This window comes from Marmota flaviventris, chromosome 3, assembly GCF_047511675.1.
Source record: "Marmota flaviventris isolate mMarFla1 chromosome 3, mMarFla1.hap1, whole genome shotgun sequence".
NCBI lineage: Eukaryota > Metazoa > Chordata > Mammalia > Rodentia > Sciuridae > Marmota > Marmota flaviventris.
Window position 1 is genome coordinate 3,348,715 of NC_092500.1, and position 17,326 is coordinate 3,366,040.

At 63.4% G+C, this 17,326-nt stretch overlaps 1 protein-coding gene across 1 annotated transcript in view; it reads right to left on the reverse strand.

Moving 5' to 3' along the window:
* Gramd4 (GRAM domain containing 4) overlaps nucleotides 1–17,326 on the reverse strand; it is a 78,706-nt gene that overhangs the window by 2,890 nt on the left and 58,490 nt on the right. Inside the window, exons 5-17 of the mRNA XM_027954632.2 lie at nucleotides 12,934–13,001; nucleotides 10,663–10,795; nucleotides 10,107–10,132; nucleotides 9,581–9,672; nucleotides 8,326–8,417; nucleotides 7,826–7,874; nucleotides 6,822–6,893; nucleotides 6,389–6,432; nucleotides 6,205–6,314; nucleotides 3,476–3,630; nucleotides 1,962–2,106; nucleotides 1,203–1,296; nucleotides 406–490 (exon numbers count right to left, since the gene is read on the reverse strand). Of these exons, the coding sequence (XP_027810433.1) occupies nucleotides 406–490; nucleotides 1,203–1,296; nucleotides 1,962–2,106; nucleotides 3,476–3,630; nucleotides 6,205–6,314; nucleotides 6,389–6,432; nucleotides 6,822–6,893; nucleotides 7,826–7,874; nucleotides 8,326–8,417; nucleotides 9,581–9,672; nucleotides 10,107–10,132; nucleotides 10,663–10,795; nucleotides 12,934–13,001 (1,165 nt within the window). The remainder of the gene's footprint in view (nucleotides 1–405; nucleotides 491–1,202; nucleotides 1,297–1,961; nucleotides 2,107–3,475; nucleotides 3,631–6,204; nucleotides 6,315–6,388; nucleotides 6,433–6,821; nucleotides 6,894–7,825; nucleotides 7,875–8,325; nucleotides 8,418–9,580; nucleotides 9,673–10,106; nucleotides 10,133–10,662; nucleotides 10,796–12,933; nucleotides 13,002–17,326) is intronic.

Sequence of the window (17,326 nt, forward strand, 5' to 3'; positions counted from 1 at the left end):
TCCTAAGGACACTGCCTGCGGGGAGGAGCCCAGACCTGACTCCCAGGCCCTGAACCCAGAGGGGCCCCTGTCAGCACTGCCAACCCAGAGGCCAGGCCAGGAGGGCCCTGGCCTGACTGTGCCTCTGGTTACCCAACTGTACACCTTTTCTCTGCAGAGGGGGTGACCACAGCACCCACAGCCTGGGTGGGCCTGACATGCAACGGAGGGAAGGGAGTCCACCCAGCAGACTGCTTGGGTCCCCCCACAGCGGGTCTGTCCAGTTGGGCCTAGGAAGTCTCCAGACAGCAAACGCCCCAATGTACACAGTAAAACCCACCAGCTTTGTGGCCCTTGAGGATTTTTGTCCCTAAAACTGAAAGGAGATGGTAGAAATGCAGCGGGGCGGGGCGGGGGCACACCCACCTTCTGGATATCGGTGATGTCCATCAGCTTGATGACTTTGTTCCTCTTTGAAGACCCAGATCTGGAGCTTTCAAAGCACAGATAACTAGAGGGGGAAAGCGAGAGGCACAGTCCACACCAGAGCCACGTGGGGCTCCTGCCAAGCGGGTGCTCCCCGGGCTGCTGCTTCACAGCCCAGCCGTGCCCCCGCTGCAGCAAACAGCACCTACAGAAAAACCAGAGGCCTGGGCTCCACGCTAAACCGCGGCTTCCCTGCCCACAGGATTCCCCGCAAGGTGCGCTGGAGTCCAGGGGCCCGTTGATGGCTCTGGGACTAGATCCTTCAGCGGAGCCTTGGCCGCTGCTGCAGGCTGGGGACAAGGTGACGTTGAGGCCCTGTACTCCCTCCTCCCACACCTGGGGCTGAGACAGTCTTGCCTGGCAGAGGAGAGATGAGGCCATCTCTGACTGCTGTGTCCAGACTGCAGCAAGCCTTGGGGCCCTGGCTCAGCGGGGCAGAGCACAGTCCCTTCCTGGGAGATTGTCCTGTGCCCCCTGAACAGCCTCACCCTGGCAAGAGCGTCCCGGTGAGACGGCACACGGGGCCTGGGAGCACACCGCTGCCCTGACAGCTGGGCGTGCAGGTGGTACCCGCCCCCGGGCGCCTGGCAGGGCAGTGCAGCCAGGCTGGCCCGTGGCCTTGGAGGAGACACTTGCTGGGCCAGCCCTGGGACCTGGTCACACTCCGAGGTCCCGCCAAGGCCCTGCAGAGGGACCTCACCAGGTCTAGGAAAAGGTGCAGCTGTGGCCCCACTCACTTTTCGGTCACATACAGAACCCCGTTCCGGATGTAGTCCGTGGGCATCTTCCGGTCTCGGTTTATCAGGCAGCAACGCCAGCCGTTCTCGCACACTAAGGGGGAGAAGAGCACCTGAGACTGCCTCCGCTGCCGCCCTCAGCAGCCATCACCCGGGGCACACGTCCGTGAGTGGCCACCGGAGGTTCAGCATGAGCTCGGGTGCAGCTCCCCGCCCAGCGTGAGGGGCCTGGGTTCTCCCAGCACCAGAGAAAGTCCACAGTGGGAGGAGGGTGCAGGGCCAGGAGGCGGCGGTGCCTGCAGGTCTGGGAGTCGCCCACTCCTCCCGGCGTGCGGAGCAGGCACCCAGGCTGACAGCACCGTGAGACAGGAGCACTAGCCCACGCTGCTGCAGACCAGCGCTGACCTGCCGACCCGCAGAGGACAGCGCCAGAGAGACGGCCACACTCAAAGCTCTGTGACTGGGCTGTGTGGCTCAGGAGCTTCGCGGCTTGGCCCTGGCGAACCCCGTGCTGACACGGGCTCTAGCAGCCAGTGGACAGAGCAGAGCCCCCTTCCTGGGACCTCCCCCCTGTGGGGAGCGGGTGCCCTGGGAGTTCCCCTGCCAAGCAGACCTGCCCTCCAGGGCACGCCATCCCCGGCCGCCTGGGCCAGCCCGCTAGAGCCGGGCTCTGCACCGCCTCCTCCTGTCCCAGGAGAGGCCACCCCTCTGCTTTGGTTGGGCCTCTGTGCTGGCCTCCATCAGCACCTGTGCACATACCGGCCAGTGGACGCTCGTTTTCAGTCAGGTTGAAGATCTCGTGGAAGTTCCCCTTCTTGGTGCTGTGGCAGCGACCGGCGTCCTCGTCTCTGCCCAGGCCAGCTGGCGCACTGGAGACGCAGCTCCGCGATGAGGCCGTTTGTAGCTGCCAACAGCACACAGGGGCCTGCTCAGGCTCTGGGCAGAGGCAGCGGGCCCTGCTGGTGACTGAGGGGACACAGGGCTTTCCTTGCTCGCACCCAGCTGCAAACCGACCAGCTAAGAGGCTCTATGTGTTCCTGCAAGCTCAAGTCCAAATGTGGGCGCCACAGCCCCCACAGGCCCTGGGCTGCACAGATTCCACTCCTCAGTGGTGGGAGAACTTCTCCTTCCCCGGTGACACCCCACAACCTTCCCTAGCCCCGAGTGCTGGGGCAAAGCCTGGACACAAAGTCCAAGGACACAGGTGCCTGGCACGTGGTCTGCGTGGAGGCAGTTAAACCCCACGTTTCGGAGATCAAGTCTGGCCACCGACAGCAACTTCAGAAAACTAGACACCGCAGTGGCACAGCACTGGATCACAGAGGTCAGGGGACTTCCACACGGACACCTCACCTCGTCATGCCCTGACAACTGGCCAGAAAGGAGACATAAGCACGTGGAGCAGAGCTGGGCACGAAGGGCCACAGGACACGGGATCTGGCTCCATCCTGGGAGGCCTCCACCCAGGTTCACTGATCTCTCCTGAGTGGCCAGTCTTGAGCCCAAGGAAGGCCCCGGTCCCAGCCACCCAGCAGCAAAGATGACCCCTCATCCTGTCCCAGGGGCCAGGATCCTGCATCTATGCTCCTCGAGCAACCTTCACCTACAGGACAGCCATCAGCCTGGGGGGGGCCTGTGGCAGGCTGGGCCCCCTGGGGCCGAGCTCAGGGTCCTGCTGAGCTTAGGGTCCCACCAAGCTTTGTTGTTCTGGAACCTGGGAGCACAACCCATGCCCACCCAAAGCCTCCCTCCCCCAGATAGAGCCATCAGTGGGTCACTGGAATAGCCTCCCCTCGAGACTGCTCCAGTGTGGCCTCCTCAGCAAGCCCTCTTGGACCTCGCTGGGAGTCCTGCTGGGCCTGGACCCTCCCCACTCTTCTGAGACCCCAAGGACAGCACCAAGGCTCACTCATCCTCCTGTCCCAGCTCAGGACCCCGTGCCCAACACCCATGAGGCCTGAACTACGGGCTCTGCCCAGGTGCCACTTGACCTTGATACCGAGTCTCACAGTCAGGGACAGTGGTCACTCCCCAAGGCCCTGGCCCCTGGCTGCAGCAGGCATGCCAGTCCTGGCTCCTAGAACATTTTGGAGGGAAAGTCCCCAAGGGCTTGCAGGTTGCTGGCCTCACAGAAGAGACGACAGGGACAGATGGGCCACAGAACAGGGCACAGAGGAAACCTCGAGATGCCCTCGGATGCTGTCCTGTGGGCACAGATTTGGCGAAGATCAGCTGCCCAGCGAACCGAGGCTGTCTGGAGTGGGGGGACTCACCCTCCGTGACATGGTGGCGCTGGCCCGCTCCTTGAGCTGGGGGTCCGTGGGGAGGCTCCGCCAGACGATGTAGGGCGTGTCGTACTTTGCTCGAAGCCTGGGGCAGCGCTTGAAGATGAAATCGATGAGGAAGAACTTGACACCGGCATAGAGCCCTGAGGGAGAGGAGGTCTGCGTTGCCCAGGGCCCTGCAGCCCTGCCTGCCTAATGGGGGACCGCTCAGCACCTGCTGGCTGGAGTCACCAGGTGCTCTGGGGGGCGCTGTGCGGCCAGGTAGGGCACCTGCTCCCAACCCGCAGCAGGAGGGGACTGGTGGCCATAGGCTGTGAGGCCCCGGACTGCGCGGCCATCACACTCAGTGCCTCTTGCTGCAGCCACCACCTGTCCATCGTGGACAGCGCCTGGTGCCAGGAGGGCCCTGATACCTGCAGTGGACCAGGGCTCGGGGTTTGCCTGGGGGAGGTGAGCTGAGTGGTCCAGGGGCCAGGTCCCTCAGCACTCTCAGAACCATGATCTCAGGCTGCTGGTGGCCTTCCCACCTTCCCCATCTGAGCAAGGCCATCCCTCTTCCTTCCTGCTCTGTGGAGGTCCTGGGCTGGGGGTTCAACACATCTCCCACCTGGGAACGCAGGGACACCCTCCCTCCCCGCCAGACTCCCCCAAGGCCCTGCCGTCACCCACTGGAGCTGGGCTCTGGGGCTCTGAATGCCCCACACCCAGCACCCTCTACACACATTCCCTGCACAGCTTCCCAATGGCCTCAGTGTGGCTTCCCACGCTGGCCCTCTTCCCTGCAGGCCACCACCAGTGTTCCTCCTGTCTATTCCTACCCCTCCCAGACCCAACCTGCTCCCTGAGCCCATCTTAGCTCAGCTCAGGCCAGCTCCCAGACCTGAGAGTCCACCCCCAGCTCAGTCTCAGCCCTCACTGGCCCCAGCCTCACTGTCCTGGAGACCCGTCCACTCTGTGATCAAAACCCCAGGTGGGGCTGTCCTGCATACTCTGACCTATGGCAAGATGGCCATACTCTGCATACCTTCCGACCCCAGGATCAAAGGGCTACTTTGCCCCCTTCCCCAGCGTGTTCTGTGGCAGTGGATGTGGGCACTGTCACCTACCCAACAGGAAAGAGAGTCCTCTGCTCCGAGACTTCCTCCCCAACCTCACCCATCTGCTTGCTAACCCCTGGCTCTGCCTTCCCAATGGGTACTAGTCAGGACCCACGGTCCACTGCCCACTGCCAGTACTAGGGCTACTCCTGCCCAGGCCAGCCCTCTCCCATGACAGGCCATACCCTCCCACCATAGACCAGACCCTATCACAGCCACACCCTCAAACAGGCCACATTCTTCCACCATGGATCATGCTCCCACCATAGGACACACCCTCCACTACAGGCCACACCTCCCACCACAAGTCATACTCCACCCAGGCCACACCCTCTACCACAGGCCACACCCTCCACCACAAGCCACACCCTCCATCACAAGCCACACCTTCCATCCCAGGCCACACCCTCCCACCCAGGCCACACCTTCCACCACAAGCCATACCCTCTATCACAGGCCACACCCTCCCACCATAGGCCACACCCCTCACCATAGGCCACACCCTCCACCACAGGCCACACTTTCCAAACCAGGCCACACCTTCTACCACAAGGCACACCCTCCACCACAGGCCACATCCTCCCACCATAGGCCACACCCCCACCATAGGCCACCCCCATAATAGGCCCTAACCCCCCACCACAGGCCACCTTCCTCCCACCACAGGCCATACCCACTCTTGCCCAGGCTGTAGTCTGGGGAGCTAGCAAATAAGTTAATCAAGTGTCCAAACCATCATAGGTCATGACCAATACTATGAAAGAAATAAGCAAAGTGACAGCATAAGAGGCAGCCACCGGAGGCAGACTATGTCCTACAGAGCTCCCAGGGAGCTACCCAGCTGTTCCTGGTAGGAGAACCAGACCTGCACCTCCATGACAGGCTGCCCTCCCGGTGACCATCCATATAGCAAAGGTCAGTTGTGTGTGAGCGCAGTACGGTCACCTGGCTACTTTTCTAAGTGGCTGCCTGGCTTGACAGCGCTTGGGTGACAACACACAACCTCCCAGCTCAGCGTGAAGCGGACCTCCTCCCACCCAACTCCCTGCTCGTGCCACCACCCAGGGCTGGCTGAGACCCCACCTGCCCAGGCCCGTGGCTTTCTCCTAATTGCCGGGGCCTGGCCACATCACACGCCAGTTACTGATAATGAGGGAGAGAAAGGAGGGTGCGAGTGGATCCAGAGGTCACTGCCACAGTGACACCCACCTCCCCGTACCACGGGTCACCCTCAGAACACCAGCATTCCAGGAAGATGTGGCCCCTGGCTTCACGCCATGACACTGATCCCATCAGCCACTGGCTCACTGCCCCTCAAACGGGCTCCGGGCCTCCCCACCTGGTGCCAGGCTGCCAGCACAGCAGCCCCGCCACACAGTCCTCTGACGAGCAGAGGACGAGCCTGATCAGGAGCCACCGCCCTGCCTCGCTCGGGACTTCAGGCGCCTGGCTTCTCCCACATGAAAGCAGCTTCGAGAAGCCGCAGAGGAAGGCCAGGACCTCAAGGCCAGCCTGGCTCGTGCAGGCATGAGACACCCTGCAGAACTGGGATCTGGCGTCCCCCGTTACGCGACGTTCCCAGTAGCCCTGGCGCAGCAGGCCCGCGGCACCCCTCCTTACCCACGGCCAGCCCCACCAGGCGGTAGGGGAAGAAGCAGGAGGCCAGGAAGGCAGCCCACAGCGCAATGTACAGCTTCTGTGTGATCTCGGGCTGGACCCACATGAACAGGCTGGAAGGGAGACAGGGGTCAGGCAGGGCACGCCGGGGTGCCACTGTCACTGTCACCGAGGGGTGGCAACTTACTTCTTGATCTTTTCCAGGATGTCAGCCATCTTGCCAAAGAGATTCTGTGTGAAGAAGAAACAGTGATAACTACAGGCCCCTGTGCCCACCAGTCACACCGAGACGCGGGGAGGGCCCTAAGACACAGGGTTCCTTGGCCACCAGCCCCCAGGTCCTGCCCAGCCATGCCCAAGTCTGGGGGATCTGGTCTAAGCAAAGGTGAGTGTGCCCGTGGTGGACGTCAGGCCAGCTGAGTCCTGCCTTCCGGGAGCACATGCCCAGCCACCAGGAGGGCTCCCTCCACATGAGGTCAGATCCCTGCGGAGATCGGGAAGAGCCACAGGTGATCGGGCAGGTCGGCTGCAGGTCAGTTGCAGGTCGGTTGGCAGGCAGCAGACAAGACAGGCCTGGGTTGGGGTGCTGCCCGCAACACCAGCCCCGCCTGGCAACTCACCTGGGCCTTCTGGGCAACGTCCAGCACCAGCTGGAACTTCTCGGACACGGTCAGGTCTTCCTTCGGAGGTTCCTGCAGGCACAGGGAAAGGAATCTAACCACTGAGGTCCAACAGTTCAGAACACTCTCACAAGACCCAGTGCCTGCAGGTCACTCTGCTGTGCCCGCATAGCCACAGGGGACGGGATGGGACATGGCTTGGGGCCCTAGCAAGAGGAGGACACCCTGCTGGCTGGCGGTGGCAGCTTCCTTCACACGGTGCAGAGGCCCAGAGTGCGGGGCTGAGCGGTCTCCCTTGCCTGGCTCACCTCAACAGTACCCGCCCGCCCCTGCGCGCTCTGACAGGCAGGACGCTGAGGCCCAGGCAAATGGGGGCCTGACCTCATCCCTGTTGATCTAAGCAAAGGTGAGTGCCCATGGTGACATCAGGCCTGTGGGCTCCTGGGGCCAGGCAGGTATAGGCACGTCACCTCAAAGACACCTCTGTGACCTTGTGCTGCATGTGCACAGGAGGAGCTCAAATACTAGACAGGCCCCTGGAGATGCCCAGGGGTGTCGCCCAGGGCCCAAGCCTCCCTCTCCAGCAAACTTCTGAGAATGGCTTCTGCTCTTGGACCACACGGGCCTCACAGCTGCTGCACAGCTGGGCAAGAGCAGCCAGGTGTGAAGTGGGTGGGCGTGGCAGTGGACCGGGTGTGAGTTCCACAGCCCTGAGTGGGGACAGGTCTACTTACCTCACTTCCTGTCCACCTCCCCACCCACCACATCCCAGTCAGGAAGAGTCTGGCGGGGACAGGCTGGGACAGGGTGACCTGCTCTTCTGCAGCTAACTTTGACCCAGCTGGGGTCAGAGTGGGTGGCTTCCCAGGGCTGGGTGCTGGCTGCCTCCACCCCGCCCCTCCTGCCAGGGCAGGACTCATCTGTGGCCTCCCCACATGGCGCCTGCAGGTTCCGAGGCTGCCCCAGTGGGAGGGACGGGGGACACTTTGCCCACCAGCACTCACCACGGCTTCAGACACTTCTGGCACAATGCTCCACTGTATTCTCCAGCCCCTGGCAAACAGAAGCCATCACAATCTAAAATAGTGTCACCTGCAAGTGGCGGGGTCAGGGGACAACCTCAAACTGTCAGCCCCAAGCTCCCAGCTGGGGGAAGGGGTCCTCACCCCTCAATGCTGGCCACCGTGACTGGCTGCCTGGGGGCGGATTTGACAGCAACCAGACTGCTGGGGGGAGCCCCACAACTTTGCCCACCCACCCCGGGGTTGGGGAGAAACTCATGCAGGACGTGAGCCTGACGGGAGGGTGTGGGGCCCGTGGCGGCCGTGCAGGGAAAGAGCTCGGGAGTCTCCCAGCTCAGCACCCCAGGAGGAGGCTGTCCTGCCGGGGCCTGCAGCCTATCAGAGGACTATGCCCAAATGCCAGTGCCTCAGGTCACAGCTGTGAGGGAGGCACATGGCACATGCGATGGGGACACACAACAACCCCCCACCCCTGCACCTACCTGGCGATGAGGTAATTGAGGGACAGCCTCAAGATTGCTAGGAACAGGAACATGGGGATGGCCCAGCCATGCCACACAGCATTCATGTACACCTGCAGGTGGCAGAAGGCGGGAGGGAGGGGTGGGTCAGGTGGCCTTGCAGAGGGGTCAGGACAAGCTGCTTCCCTCTCTTCCTCTGACCAACCAGGTAGGCTCTAGCAGCTTCCAAACTCCTAGGGTCGAGGGCCCGCAGGACGGGCCTCCTGGGGAATAGCGGCTTCCTGGTTAAGGGGAACCCACGCAGGCAGGGGTGGGACAGGGCTGCTCGGGCGGAGGCAGGTCCCGAGCCAGCCAGGTGGGGCTGCAAGGTGGGCCTGAATCGAAGGCACAGCTCTTAGTGACAGGATGCAGGTGGGACCAGGACTCCTGGACCCCAGGAGGGGGCCCTGCTGAGCGAGCATTTGTGAAGGTGGCAGGGGAAGGGGCCTCCGAGCACATGGGGGTCCTCCCCATGAGCTTCATCTTGAGAGTGCCAGGTGCTAGTCCCCCAGGGGGACAGTGAGTCCTCCCAGGGACCTGCTCAGAGATCCTACCTACCCAGAGTCACGGTGGCTCTCAGGACCCTTCCTGGCATAGGCCATCCCTGGTGACCGACCCCTCGACAGGACAATGCTACCTCTGAGTACTCTGGAAGGTGCCCTGAGGCCATGGTCCTCCTCAGGCCTAGAGGCAGGTGAGGGGCAGCCAGCACACTGGCCCCGTCTCCAGTCATGGGCTCCAGTGGAGAACCAAGTGCCCACAGCAGGTGGGCGGGTCTTCCTGTGTGTGCTGGGGCAGCCACTGCAGGCTAATTCCAGGCAGGGCACTGGGCCCATTTTCTCCAAAGCCCCCCCTATGTCCTGCCTCCTGGGACAGGTGGCTCAGACATCATCCGGGTCCCTAGGTCACCATGCATATGGCAGGAGCCTCCCTGGCCCCCAGCACCAGGTGCTCGGAGGAGGACAGGCTTCAGATCCCAAGCAGGGCGGATGCTTTGCAGCCACGGCCCCCCAATCAACAGGGTCAGCCAAATGGTGAGCCCACCAAGAGGCCCTCTCCTGAGACCATCACGTGAGGGCTACCTCCCATCCAGGGCCCTGCCCCTCTACCCGACCTGGCCACTCTGTGGACCCACTGGGCAGACCAGAGACTGAGACGGAGCACCTACTGGGCCCCAGGAAGGCTGTGACCTGGAAGGCTGTGACCCCCACCCGCCCACCCTGCAGGGGCCACTCACGGTGAAGGCAATGGCAGAGGTGTAGACTGAGTACCAGTCGGATAAGGCAGAGAGATTCTTCACGAAGTTAGTGACAGGCTTGGCCCCGCGCTCTGGGGACGGAACAGATGGCACACGCTCAGGGTCAGGCCCATCTCCCAGCCCAAGTAGTACCCACTCCAAGGCCCAAACTGCCACAGGCTCCTAGGGGCCCAACACTGGCCAGTGGTTTCCTGGGGTCAGTGGTTCTTTGAGGAAACGCCATCTTCCCCAGGGCGGCTGGTGGGCAGAAGAGGCAGGGACAGAGCTGGGAGCACCCCCTTCCCCTCCCCAGGGCCTGGGGAGCACCAGAGGGATGCCACGGCTTCCACCCCACGCTAGGCTGGCCAGAGCGGGCTCTGCCCTCTACAGGCCCCCAGACCCCTCCACCTGAGCCTCTCCCCAGGAGGCCTGGGAGGGGTCTTGTTTGCTTGCGCCCGTTTTTCTGGAGAGAAGTTCAGCTCCTCTCATGCCCAGAGCAGCGCCCACCCACGGCGCCCACACTTACTCAGCCGCCTCATGTTCTCCGTCAGCCTAGGAGAAGGGGAGAGAGACGGGCCAAGGTTAGTGCCTCGGCCAGCCCCACCCCGCCTGGCCACGCCCTGTTGGCACTCAGGGGTCAGGGGACGCGCGAGTGCCTGGCTGTGGGACACAGGGACTGTCACATGGCGGCAGCCTGGCACCCAGAGCTGCTCCCTAGGTAGGAAGGCAAGACCTCCAGCAGACTGTCCCTGCATCTGGCCCACAGCCCTGGAGAGCAGGGGACCTCTCAGGGGTCCCAGGCCACCTGGCAAGGACAGCCAAGGTGCAGTGGCCAGGCTCACAGCCCAACAAGCCCACACTGTGTGAGGAGAGCCCTGGCAGGGGCATGGGACCCTGCCTACAGCATCCCCACACGTGGTGGTCACAAACCCCAAGGGGACTGGTGTGGATGTGAGATAGCTCAACTCTTGGGCGGGCTCTGCAGGCCCCTGTCAGACACATCCCCCAGAACAAGGACCCAGAGGCCGCGGGGGCTCGCAGCAGCCATGTCGGGCAGTCCCGCAGGCTTGAACAGCGCCCACCTCCTGGCACTGAGGGGCTCCTCCGTCTCCACGGTGCTCTCCTCTGGCTGAAAGCGGAAGTCCTCCACATACTCCCCAAACCTCTCGTAGAACCACTTCTGCAGGCGGGAGGACAGTCCCTGGCCGCGTCGGTCTGAGGAAAGGGCAGAGGTGGTAAGAGGCACCACGGGTCTGGGCAGCCTGTTCTGGGGGTGTCTCCAGATCTCAGGCAGGGAGGGGGCTGCACAGCAGGGGCCAGATGAGTAGGGACCTCCCAGAACGGTAGGGACCTCCCCATGGAGCAGCGGGGGCTAGCAGAGGGGCTGCTGAAGGCTCCGCCATCTGAAGACACGGTGCTACCCTGAAGTGTGGACCCGCACGGCTCCGGCTGCCAGCGCCACGGCACGGGGTCTGCCCCTCCCACAGGTGCCCAGCACACCTCCTCTCTGTCTCTGGTTTGTCTGGGAAGCGACCAAGTGGGCTCACTGCCTCAGACCCTGCCCCAGACCTGATGGACACTCATGAATGCTGGGACGGGGGATGTGTCGGGGCCAGACAGCCAGGCAGCTGGCCGGGGCGAGTGCAGGGAGTTAGTGCAGATGGTTTCACTCTTGTCATCAAAAGCTAAGACCTCAGAAAGCCACCCTGTGGCAGAACGGCAGGCATCCTGCATCCTGCTCAGCAGCAGAGTGGGGTGGACCATGGTCCCCTCAGAAAGTAGGCGTGGGGGTCGCCTGCAGGGAACAGCATGTCCTGCTGTCCTGCCATAAATAAGGAGTGGGAAAGGTGGGCAGGTGATCACTGGACACTTGTGCCATAAACTATGAATATAATATGTCAATTAAAAATTAAAGAAAACAAACCAGGTGTGCTGTAGGCTCAGGGCAGGTGGTCAGTGGTCAGAAACCCCAGGTGCCTCAGACTCAGTGGCTGGGGTTAGTGCCCCTGCGGATATCTGGGCAGGGGAGGAAGCCCAGTCCCCAGGAAGGACGAGGCAGTGGAGGCTCCTGGGGGCTTCCCTGTCCTGCGGGAGCAGGCAGGGCTCTTCGGGAGAGGGCAGGCAACCAGCCTGGGGTGGAGGTGGGTGGGGCTGTGGCCCGAGAGGTTCATGGCCAGGAGATTCCAGATTTGCGTAAGGTCTGCTGGTCAAGAAGCAGCCTTCCTTTGACTGATTCTCACGCTTAAGTTCACAAAAGGCTTACAGAGGGGACAAGGGGCTGGGGGCAGGTGTAGGGAGGCTGAGGCCCAGGCGAGGAGGCCTTCCTGGCCAGGCCCTCAGGACTGGCTCTGAGGAGGCTGAGCCCAGCAGCTTTCTGCCCCAGGCTTCCCACCTGCGCCAGCACCAGTGCTGCTCAGCTCTGGGGGCTCCCCTTCCCCGGCTGCGGTGCAGCAACCGAAGTGTCTGTCCCCCCGCCCCTTGGAGGGTGACCACGGCCACCGTGGAGGACCAGTACCTCCTCTCTCCATGCCCACAAAGAGCCCACCCCCCCTCGACATGAGCAGTCCAGACAGACCTCGGACAGACAGGAGGACAGGGGTCCCCAGCCCCGTGCAGGACCAGGGAGCTGGGCCTTCCCACCCCGTACCTCTCTGTCCTCTCTACCACCCAGCCCTGGGGGCCTGGGGGCTCTTACTCTGCCTCTGGCTTGATGACCAAGATGCACAGGTCAAGGACTTCAAGTCTTGACCGCTGGCCATGGAGCCAAGTGCCACAGGAGGCCACCACCCAAGGTACAGTAGCTAAGCCAAGACCAGGCTTCCCACCGGGGGTCCAGCCCTGGCAACCCTGAAAAGGGGTGGGCCGCTTCTCCCCGAGAAGCAAGCTAGCTAGCCCCACGCTGGGCTCACGGTGCAGGCAGGGAGGCCCTATGCATGGGCAGCAGGGGGGACAGACGCCACTCCAGGGCACGGAGGCCAGGGCCCATGTAGCACAGAGCCCGGCTCCGAGGGACACTTAAGAAAGCTAGGGTGGGGTAGGAGAAAGAAAGGTGCTCAGGGCAGGAAGGCAAGGGGAAGAGAAAGGGCGCTGACCCGACCAGGGGCTGGGGCACTCCCACCACCAGCCCCACTGCCTGCTTGTGCCCTTGTTTTGAGGACCAGCCTCAGGGAAAGGCCACCTTTAGCAGGGCCAGGCTCAGACAGCACACCACATTTCTATGCGAAAACGCGGCCTCGGTCTGGTCTCACGCCTGCAGTCTGCTGTGAAGACTGGCCAGGTCCCCAGGGAGAGGCACTGACCCAGAGCTGCTGGGAGGAGACCGCTGGATGCCCAGGGAACACTTGTGGGCTTACCTGCTCCGTGGTTGGCCTGGCTCTGCCCTCTGGGCGTCGGCTGAGCCTGCGCCGGCTGCTCCTCGGCTCTTAAAGAGAAGGAAGAAGAGGCCAAACAGCCGTCAGTGCGTTAGTGCAAACGCGGTGCGGGGGAGGCGCCCACGCCCAGCATGTGGGCGGCATGGCTGGCTCTGTGGGAGCCCCGAGTGCCCATGGGCAGGTCCCATGGCACCGGGCAGCTGAGCTGCGTTCCTGAAGCGCAGGTGTTCTGCTTTGAAAAACCCAGTAAACGGGACCCTAGGTACCAACTCTGCTCCCTGTTGGCGTTCACCGCTGCCTCTCCCACCCTGATGCTCAGTGTAGACAGCTCTGCTCACAGAGGACACGGCCGGCACCACCTACTCACCCGCATGGCGGGGCCAGGCCATGTCAGCTGCCAGGGCCAGGCCCCAGCTTGACCACGTCAGCCACCTGCCCGTGCCTGGCTTCCTGTCCCCCAGCCCCGCCTCCTGACCACAGCTGTACTCACAGCCCCTTGGGCTCTGTCCACTGTGGATCCCAACTACCTCTGACCACAAGCTCCAAGGGAGCTGGGTCCTGGGCCGGTCCCTTGGGTGCTGTCTGTCCTGGCTCTCTGGCCTGCCGGGCCCTCTCTGAGCGGCCCTCCGCCCACCTCACCCTGCACTGGTCATGGCTGCAGGTGCACTGAAGCTGCTCCTGTGGCTCGGAGCTCCCAGGCCTTGCAGGAACCTGGGCAGGGGTGGGGGTGCGCAGGGTGTTGTCCCTCTGGTCACCACTGGTAGAGGGAGGGGTGCTTTCTGCTCTATTCCCATCCCACAGCGACACTCCAACAGCACCATGAACCAGTGTCCCCAGGCTTGTGACGGCCACGGTGACGGTGATTGCCACGTGGATGAGGCAGGTCAGGTAGTGCTGGTGCTGGGTGAGGGCCTCAGGAGCAGCTGGGCAGGCACCAGAGTGGAGGGGGGTCCCCAGGTAGGAGCCACGGTCATGGAGGAGGGGCCAGGCCCACCCTTCCCAGAGAGCAGAGGGACTGTCTCTGTCCAGAGGGGCTTCTAAAGGGGCATTCACCGGGAACAGAAGCTCAGCCCAGGGCACACGGTAACTCCAGAACCCCAGCTGGGTGTCCCTCTGGTCCTGGGCAGAGGGACCAGGACACGCCCTGAAGGAGCGAGGGATTCTGGAAGGGCAATTCTCCAGGCAGGCACCTGATCCAAGGCCAGGGGAACAGGGCCTCGCCTCAGCACTGGTGGCCCTGGGGGACTGGGGGCGTCTCTGAGAGGCCAGTGAGGCCTCCCCAGGGGCTGTGGCCAGTACTGTTTCACCTCTAATAATAATGCAGGCCACTGGCCGGGTGACCGTTCCCAACTCAATGACCTGCTAGAGAAAAAGAGGAATTCAGTTACAGACTGCCCTCGGGCCTGAGGCTGGGGTCCAGCAGCAGGGACTCTACCTGCTCCACAGGATGCCAGCCACAGGACCCACCAAGTGCCTGCCAGCAGCGCACACCACACGAGAGGTCGGGAGCAGACTGACCACAACGCTGCCGGGCAGCGCCTCTTTTACAGCAGAAGGGAAGCCGGGGGCGGGGTGTGTCAGGGTATCCCAGCAGGCAGGGCCTCGCAGACTCTGAGACGTGGAGGGCACAGGCACTCTCAAAGCCAGCACCCACGGGCCCTGTTGGTGGGAAAGGACTGCTGGCTGCTAACTGCGATGTCTCACCAGTGGCCTGCACTGACGCTGGATGCGCAACACAAGTCTGGGCGGAACACAACGGACTTCTAAGGCCTGGCCTCCTGAGCCTCCGCGACCTAAGCGAGTTCAAGGTGTGGGAGCCGGGCCTGGAGCTGCCCCACTCCTGCTGACCCAGCCCAGGTGGGCACCAGCTGGGTCACCAGGCCTCACTCCCTCCCTGTACACGCCTGCCCTCCTGCCTTCCGCCTGCCACAGTGAGCCGTCGGGCCCCCACCTTCCCGATTCTGGGCTGTCCAGGGGCAGGGGCCAAGGAGCGAGGGTCCTTCCTAGGGAGATCAGGGCAGGGCCCGGGTGGGCCCGACCACAGGCTAGCCAGAAGCTTCCAGGAGGCTCTGGACCCTGGACAGTCATTGTCTACTAACAAGTCGGCACAGAGGAAGGTGATTTCCTGGGATTTCCTTAGCGACTAAACAGAGGTTTGTGTGAACATCACTGCCGAGTTTCCACGGCGGCTTGCCTGAGCTGCCCTCCCCCGGATGGCCCAGTGCCACCCACTCCCCCAGAACCTGCTCTTCCCTCCACCCCCTACTTCAGGTTTCCAGAAGGATCTAAACTCTCACCCTCATGTAAAGCAGGGGAGGGGCCCCATAGTGCTTCTGGGACCCTCAATTTTACTTCCTGGGTCATGACCTGAGTGTTCCTGTTTGCCCACCCCAGCTGGCCCCTCGTGCCTCAGAAGCGGCCCAGGCCGGGCACACGCACCACCCAGGGGTGCTGGCAGGTGGGCAAGTGGAGGTGCTGGCGCTGCTATGGGAGCAGGGACACAGGTCAGCTGAGAGCCACCAGGGGGCGCTCGGCCCCCAGGCGAAGCTGGACGGGACGCTCTGCAGCAGGGGACGATGGCACCCTGGCTAGTGGGTGAGAACACAGTCCCATGCCCAGCAAGCGCCTGAGTCTCCGTCCGCCCCTGGGTCTCGCAGCCTGGGTCAGGCCCCTGCCACTCCCCTGCGCAGGGCTCAATCCCCAGGATGCTCACTGGACACGGCTGGTGTCTGGTTTGGGGAGGGCGCTGACCTCGCAGCCACGGCAGGCAAGGTTGGGTCACTCCTCCCCAGACAGGCCCCAGTGACCTGCAGGAGGCCCCGGGGAGCCTGGGCTACGGGGGAGTGTGGCCTGATGGGCAGCACCCGGAAAGCACAAAGGTGTCCAGGAGTGGGGGGTGGGGGAGGCAGCAGAACCAGGGACACTCCTCCCAATGCAGCTCCGCAGAGCTGACACCGCCTGGAGCCCAGAGGGGGAGCAGCATCTGGCACCGCAGATGACCCTTGGTGCTGCCACCCAGGGACAAAATTCTTCCCACAGGAAGCCAGGGTCTGGACAGTGTCCCCAAGGGAGAGGTGTGCCACCACCGCTGGGAGCAGGTCCCTCAGGTCGGGCAGGCTGTGGCAAGGGTGGGGTGGGCAGTGCTGAGGGTGCGGGTGCAGGAGGCGGGACCAGGGCGCCTGGCCTGGGTTCTCCAGCCTCATCCTTCCGGCATTTTGTTTGTTAATATTCGTAGTTGGTGGATGCAAACCTTTATTTATTTATTTGTACGTGGTGCTGAGGAGCGAGCCAGTGCCTCCCGGTGCCAGGCCAGCGCTCACCGCTGAGCGCAGCCCAGCCCCGCGGCACCCTGTAGGGAGGACGGGCTGGGGCTGTCGGGACAGGCGCAGGCTGGTTTTGTAACTTGCAGAGCTGCTCTGGGATGACCCGCTTCCTGCTGGCGCCCCGAGGCAGAGGCCATGCTCACGTAGGTGGGCAGAGGTGTGGTGAGCAAGGAGGCCATGAGCCCAGGGGCAGCGCAGTAGTGCCCGGGCCCATGTCCAAGGGCAAAGGTCACTGTGAGTAGCCCACCGGAGCCAGGGCACGGGGTGGGGTGGGGCCCAGCTAGGACACGGGGGACACGGCAGGCAGCTCTGAGGCTGCTGCACCCGGGGGGGCTGGGGAAGCCGAGGTGTCCAGGACCCATCTTGGGGCCACAGAGGCTGGAGAGTGTCGGAGTGGGCAGCAGGGCCTGGAAGGGACAGCAAGCAGGGGAAACAGGTCCCGGGGGGTCCTGAGAGGCCCGGCCAGCCTCCTGGGGCCAGCCCCACAGGATGGCACGCCTGCTGGCCCAGGCTGGGATGGGGGTGCCGGCGTCCCTGCAGGCCCCACACCAATGTCCCTTAGTCCTGCCCTGCCCGTCCCTGCCCGTCAGAGCCTCCTGGTGAAGGTTCTGTGTCCAGGCCTGGGTGGTGACAGACTTCCACTCACAGGGAGAGGGCCACCTCAAGGGTCTGAGCAGGGCTCAGCTCCAGGACCCTGGCCACTGAGGAGAGGCTGCCCACGAGAGTCTGGGTTGGTCTTTCCCACAAGCCCATGTGCTGGACGCTTGGTCCTGGGTAGGGGTGGGGCACAGGTGGGGCCTGGGGGGTGCCTCAGGTCTCAGGGGCTGCTCTCAGAAGGGAGTGAGGTCGCTCTCGTGGGTCTGAGTCGGCTCTCGTGAGAGAGTCGCCACAAAAGAAGCCGGCCTTTCTGACTTCCTGTCTTGTGATGGGACCTCTGTCTGCATGTACTGCCACCACACAGCGTCACCAAGAGTCCCTCACTGGAGCGAAGCCGATGCCAGCACCATCCCCTTCACCTTCCAGGGGGCGAGCCCGGGGAAGCCTGTTGTCTT